Source organism: Arachis ipaensis, chromosome B10 (genome assembly GCF_000816755.2).
Source record: "Arachis ipaensis cultivar K30076 chromosome B10, Araip1.1, whole genome shotgun sequence".
Classification (NCBI taxonomy): Eukaryota; Viridiplantae; Streptophyta; class Magnoliopsida; order Fabales; family Fabaceae; genus Arachis; species Arachis ipaensis.
The window spans coordinates 19,927,104-19,934,093 of NC_029794.2; the positions used below are offsets into that span (position 1 = coordinate 19,927,104).

The following is a 6,990-nucleotide window of genomic DNA, read 5'->3' on the forward strand; positions in this document are numbered from 1 at the left end:
TCATTTGAAGATGTCATGCAAGCTTAAGCAGATCAGAATCTGGGCGAAGAAGAGTGAGATCACACTACCAAACACCGGCAGTTGAAGAAGAACCACAACATCTTCCAAAGTGGGTGAAAACTCACCCCAAGAAGTCAGAAAAGTATGAGTCTGAGAACACCACCTCTGCCAAAGTAAACTCATATCAGATCCATTTCGCTGAACACCCAAGCCTGCCAAGAGAAAATTAATTAGTGCTTCTTCAACATATAGCAACAAGGTAAAGAAATTATAAGAATCAATTATGAGGATAGATGGTGGAGAACAACCAACCTGCAGATGTGCGAATAGCCTCGGCAACACCAGCTGATTCTAATCTCCTCACAAAACTACCACCCTCCTCAAACAATACTGTGAACACCCACTTTTGCCAAACCTTATTTATGTGAGTAGCTGCCTCAAATTTAAAAGACGTCCATGGAAATTCTTGGCGCTTCAACCGAGAACAAAGTAGAGTAGGACCCACTTGATATGAAGGCTTCTCAACAAATTCACCCAAAACTCTACAATCTGAAGAATCAAAGGCGGGTTTCATAGTTTTATCCATACCTAATAACAAGCCAGAAGAAGGAGGGTCCAAAAAAGGTTTCTTCATCAGAGGAGGATCCACAAAAGTAACCCTCTTATTTGATGGTTTAACCCAAGGTTGGGGGATAGATTCAGAAAATCCCATTGCATATTCTTCAGGAACATCGTCCATATCATTCATAGAAGAGTCAGTACCTAAACTATTACTAGAGTCCTCTGGGTCACTATCCATTATCTCAGCAAGTTTCACACGAGGCATGACAACAAAAAAAAGAAGCAATTCCTAAAAAGGGGGGAAGAAGGAGAACAGCAACAACAAAATAGAGTAAACATCAATATCACGCAAATACCAATGACAAAGCTGTTCAAAATATAAAGGAGAATATTGCAGAACACTCAAGAAATTCTAAAAAAGTCAAAGAGCATCGCATGTCAAGAAAACAACCAAGGAGTTCTCAAATGAAACAAAAAAGCAAAGGTATGAAAATCATTCATCATATTCTTTATTCGATAAAGCCACTAACTCCTCATATCCTCACAATATCATATTTCATTTGGTGACATATATGAAAATATTGCAAAACATTATACGTTTATAGCTTTGAAAGAATATAAATATGGAACACTAAAAATTTGTTCTAATTGAAAAAGTTTATAAACAAATTACTTATGACTATACTATACAAAAAAAAATTTTAATTAAATTATTTTTATTCTTAAATATCTATTTTATAGTTGCAGATGAACATTGCTCATGATGTTTAACTCAATTTCTTTTATTTTGTGATGCCATTGGAAACATATACAAATGAGAACATGTACAAATGAGGATACAACATCCAAGTTGTAAGGTGAAAGACCTTTATCAAAGAATCCCTATAGCTAATCCCAAAATTAGCAACTCAATATACATGGGGGCTGAGAGGGGTTACATGAGAACAAAGGCAGAGAACATAATAATAAGGGTTCAGAGTAACAAAGAGTATAGAATGATCATCAGAGTTCAGACAAGAGTTCAGAGTAACAAAAGTTCAGAACAATATGAAAAAAAAATATCAAATATACAATAGTAGATATTCAAGTACCAGAATCTCACACAAGAAAATAGGAGTACACATTATATGACAAAAAAGGGAACAAGACCCAAGACAAAAGCAAGAAAAGAAGAAAAAGAGTCCTACCAAGTAAGAAGACAGAGTGAGAAGACGGAGCAATGTTGAATATGGGAGTGTCCTTTGTCCTAAGAAAAACTCCCAATTGTTGAAGAAGACAGAGGGTTTGGATGGTGGTGCTGCTGTGTAAAAAATACCCTAACAAAGATGATGAGAAACACGCTCTCCCCTATCCTCCCAAGTGTTCTCCCCTTCTTATGTGTCTCTCCAAATCCAGGTATTCAAATTTAAAACGCGTTCTTATATATTAAATTATTATATTAAATCAAATCTTTCCTCTTTTTTCATTTTAAAAAAAAAGAGTTTATATATATATAAATAAATATATTATGTATTATGTATATATACATACACTACTTTTAAAAATAAGTACATACATACAAATAAATTATGAATATATTCATTTACTAATCTTATTTATTTATTTATTTATTTTATTAATATTTAAAATATTTGCACAATAACATTCTTTTATTTATTTTTTTTATTTTTTATGAGTACATAATTATATTCATATTATACAGAAATATTTATATTTGAATATTTACAAATACATATCTCATTATGACAAAAAAATAAATAAATAAAAGAGGGGAGATTTGATTCTTTAGAGTTATGATATTTTAGCTTCTTAAAAAAAATTATTATTCTTGTTCTGTTGAGTACAAAAAAGTTTAATGCAGTTTGAAGGAATACTTTGTACCCTCAAAGACTGCATGGGGCTTATGATTGTGTACTAAAAATATAAACATTTTTTGTACATAATTATTTTTATAATGACCTACAAACATGGTCAAAAAAGAGTTAAGTTCCTTCTAAAGGTATTGGGCTAAAAGGATGGAACCCAAAATAACACCTTGAGGAGTTGAATTTCTCTTCAGTGGAAACTATATTGGTGGAAGTGGATTGGTTGGATTTGGAGTGTAAAGGTGTCATCTAGTTGAAAGAAAACCAAACTAGATGTCCCTTCACTAATATCACATGTCAGGAGCTTTAGTTTAACGTGTGGGAATCAACTTCCTACCCTTTTCAGTTTTTCAGTTGACAAGACTTGAGGTGATCCCAAATACCTAAAGATATTTTGGAAAGAACAGTAAACTAAATGTCAAACTAAAACCATTGGCCAAGGGGTGTCCTCTTCATCATGGTTTTACGCTATAAAAAGGACCTCAAGCCACCTCTGTAAATCATCTTTTTACTTCACTTTTCATCCTTCATCTTTCACTCTCACTCTTCACTTTCACCTTGATCATCTTCTTCTTCATATATCCTGAAACCCTTTTCATCCTTTACTTTCACTTTTACCTTCATCCTCTTCTGAGAGCTTCTCTTCTCTGTAAACCATTCCTGTCCACTTTAAACAAAGCTCATTCATCCTCTTGTGACATTAGTGGAGGTCTCAACACTTGTTCTCCACCTCTCTTCCTCACTATTAGTTCTTGTATTGTTTATTTGCCATTAACAGAAGTGTCTTCCTCACAAGTTTACTTACCCCTAATCTCTCACCTTAACTATTATTTTTTCACTTAATCTATTTTTCACGAAACTCACCCGAATCAGCATATAATTATACTCTTTTAATGAAAGTGGTTTTTGTTAGTATTATATCTACTTGGTTGAACTTGGATGATAATAATGCTTGAATATGTAGCAGATTTATATTCAATTTGGTGGATACTCCAATAAAAATATCTTTATATGAAGATAATATTATGAACCATTAAATTGTTTGATATATTTAATCGAATCATCTAACAATTTATAATATTATCTTCCTATGAAAATATCTTGGTGAAAGTAACTATCATTTAATTTAAATATAATAAAGACTCGAATTTGGAGAACCTGAAGTCGCCCATGATTAATAGATCTAAACTAAACTCACGCAAAGAAGCCTCCCTATGTGTATTATAACTCAACTATTAGAATCTTAGCGATAAACTACACATCTTAAGGATATCTTTCTTTTCCTTTATTTGTTTCTATTGAATATAATTATTACTCTTCTCCGATCCACGCCACAATGAAGGATCATCCACCATATCCTACCAGAAATGCTCATGAATAAATAATGTCGAATGAGCGTGCTCCTAAGATTTGAAGAGATTCAGGACATACCTACTTATTAATTAGCTGAAAGATCAAAAGAGGAAATGTTGTTATTGTTATATTAGCAAATCTGCCAAATCAAGCAAGACCCGATTATGATTCTAATCATGATTTAAATCGGGTCCATGATATTTATTTCCATGATTCTAATTTATATATATAATTCGAAAGTGAAAATATTCGTAATTAGTGGAAAATATCTGTTATTTGATAGGAAAAAAAATCTGTTACTGTAGATGTTATTGAAGAGTAAAAAATCCGTGTTATTAGTAAATAAGGAAATGTGTTGCTGATAGTGAAAACTTGTGTTATCCGAAGAAAAAATAATGGGACCTCCTATTTGTTACTTAAACTAAAGCCTCAGCTACTATTATTTGGGTAAATTTTTAAAATGGTTTTTGAGATTTACGTCGTGTATTAAAATTGTTTCTGAGATTTTAATTGCATTAATTATGTTTTTGAGATTAAAAATAATTGTACAATAGTAGTTCTTGATCTATTTTTCGTTAACAACGTAACGTAGATCCTTGGTGACACGTGTCATCTTATGATTTGGCTACGTGTAACGATATGATGACATGTTAGTTAGCGACACGTGGCATCTTGACGTAGATGGTTATGCCACGTGTCATAATGCTATTTTGCCACGTGTCAGATTATGCCACGTGTTACAATGTTATTTATCCACGTGTCATTCACTGTGTCATCATTACATATGCATCAAATTGGTCCCTTAGGTAGCGTTTGTTTTGAGGTACTGGGACTGAGACTCAGTATTATGTTTGTTGGTTCAGAGACTGGTACTAAAATTTCTGTCTCTGTCCCTAAAATTTCAGTATTTTAGTACCTCCAAAAAATAGGGACACAGGGGATTAAAATTTTTAGAGATGGAGACCGAAACTTTAATAACATTTTATACCTAAAATATCCTCATTTTAATTAATTAATTTCAATTTTACCATTTGTACAAATTAAATTAGAGTTTCATTCTTGTTTCAATTTCTATCTCCCATTTTGCACCAAACAGAATACTGAGATTTATTTCAATCTCTGTCTCTTAGTCTCTGTCTCTTAGTCTCAATATTTTCGTCTCTGTCTCTCCACCAAATGCTACCTTACTTTGCATCAAATGACTCATTTTAGTCCCTGAAATTAAAAATCGTGCACCAAATTAGTCCCTTCATCAGTTTGTTCTCATTTAATTTTTTTATAAATTTAAAACTCTCAATATTTTTTGATACACTAATTTTAATTTTTTATTATATAATTTTTTATAATAAATTTTTTAATTAATAATTTTAACTTGTATTATTAGAGCACATGTTAGCTAAATCCAAAATTTTATTATTGTCTCTTGTATTTATTTGTATCTGTTTTAATACTGTTCAAAACATGGTTACAATAAATGCTTACATTAATTAATAGTGTAATATATGAAAATGCTGCCTAACTAAGTTATAGATAAAATGAATTATATATTATAATCGACGGTATAAATCTATCTTATTAATTTAGTGAGAAGTCAATTATATGGGGAATCAAACATCCTTAAAATGGATAGGAATAATGAATTTATATTAGTTAACAAGTGCCTTATTAATTATTTATAAAATATTTATTAAGGTGTTAAATATTAAAAAATATTATTATACTCTTAACTTACACTCTTTACTAAATTAATATCAATATCTCATATAATTCTTTTAATAAAACATTGTAAAAAAAATTGTATAATTAAAACTAAAATTTTTAAAATATTTTATAAAAGCATTTGTATTTAAATAACTTGTGAAAAGATAAAATTAAAATTAGTGTATTTAAAGATATTAAAAATTTTGAATTTATAAAAAAAACGAGAACAAACTGATGAAGGGACTAATTTTGTGCACGATATTCAATTTCAAGGACTAAAATGAGTCGTTTGATGCAAAGTAAGGAACCAATTTAGTGCATATGTAATGATAACATAGTGGATGACACATGGACAAATAACATTGTGACACGTGGCAAAATAGCATTATGACACGTGACATAACCATTCACGTCAGCATACTACGTGTCGCTGATCAACACATTATCATGCCGTTATACGTGGCCAAATCATGAGGTGACATATGTCACCAATGGCCCATGTCATCAAGCCACATCAGCGCGTCGTTAACGAAAAATAGGTCAGGAATTAATATGGTACAATTTTTTCAATCTCAAGGATATAATTAGTGCAATTAGAATCTCAAAGACGATTTTGATGTACGACGCTAGGGGTGTGCATGGCCCGGCCCAGTCCGAAGACCCGGTCCGGTCCCGAACACTTTAGGGGCTAATTTGATGTGATTTCATCGGGTCTAGGGTCGGGTATGGGTCTCAAAAGTAGACTCGATCATTATTTCGGGTCGGGTCCGGGCCATAGCTCGGGTCACCCGAAATCGGCCCGGTGGCCCGGTCATCATACACAATTAATATTTTGTGTTATTAGTGATGGATGATGGTTATTATTATGTGAAATTTAAGTATTGTAAACCTTAATATTTGTGTTATTAGTCATTATATATAAGACTATAAGTTAATGTTTTATGCTTAAAATGCATAAGACTTTAGACTAATGCATAATTTTGTGTTATTTGTATTGATTTAAATATTTGGTGTTATTAGGCAATATTAGTATTGATTATGGTTATACTTTAATTTTAGAGAAGAGTTACTTCTTATTATATTCTTCTAAGTGAATTTTACCATGTCAAATAATGGTTGGAGTCTTGGAAATTTTGATATTTTTACATGCTAACTTACAAGAAGGTATCAAGGTAATATAATGTTAACGGCCCGGTTTTCACCTGGTTTTTACCCGGTATAATCGTGGCCCGAAAGTGTATAGGTTTCATCGGGTCTAGGGTCGGGTTCGGGTCTAACAAATAGGCCCGGTATATATTTCGGGCCGGATCTGGATCACATCAAACCCGGTTTCACCCGACTCATACACACCCCTATACGACGCCAATCTTAGAAACCATTTTAAAAATTTCCCCGCTATTATTTATTACTTGAATCTGGTATTAGGAGTGGATGGTCCTTTCATCTGAGTTTGGTATGCGTTGTGCACGTTGGATAAGTGAATAACAAAAATATAAACATTAGACTTACG

General features: G+C 32.1%; 1 protein-coding gene across 1 annotated transcript; it reads right to left on the minus strand.

Moving 5' to 3' along the window:
- Nucleotides 1-826, minus strand: LOC110268370. The gene is made up of 2 exons (XM_021114483.1): nucleotides 313-826; nucleotides 1-212 (listed from the first exon to the last, which is right to left on the minus strand). Exons 1-2 carry the CDS (start codon nucleotides 824-826, stop codon nucleotides 1-3), a joined length of 726 nt encoding a protein of 241 aa, XP_020970142.1.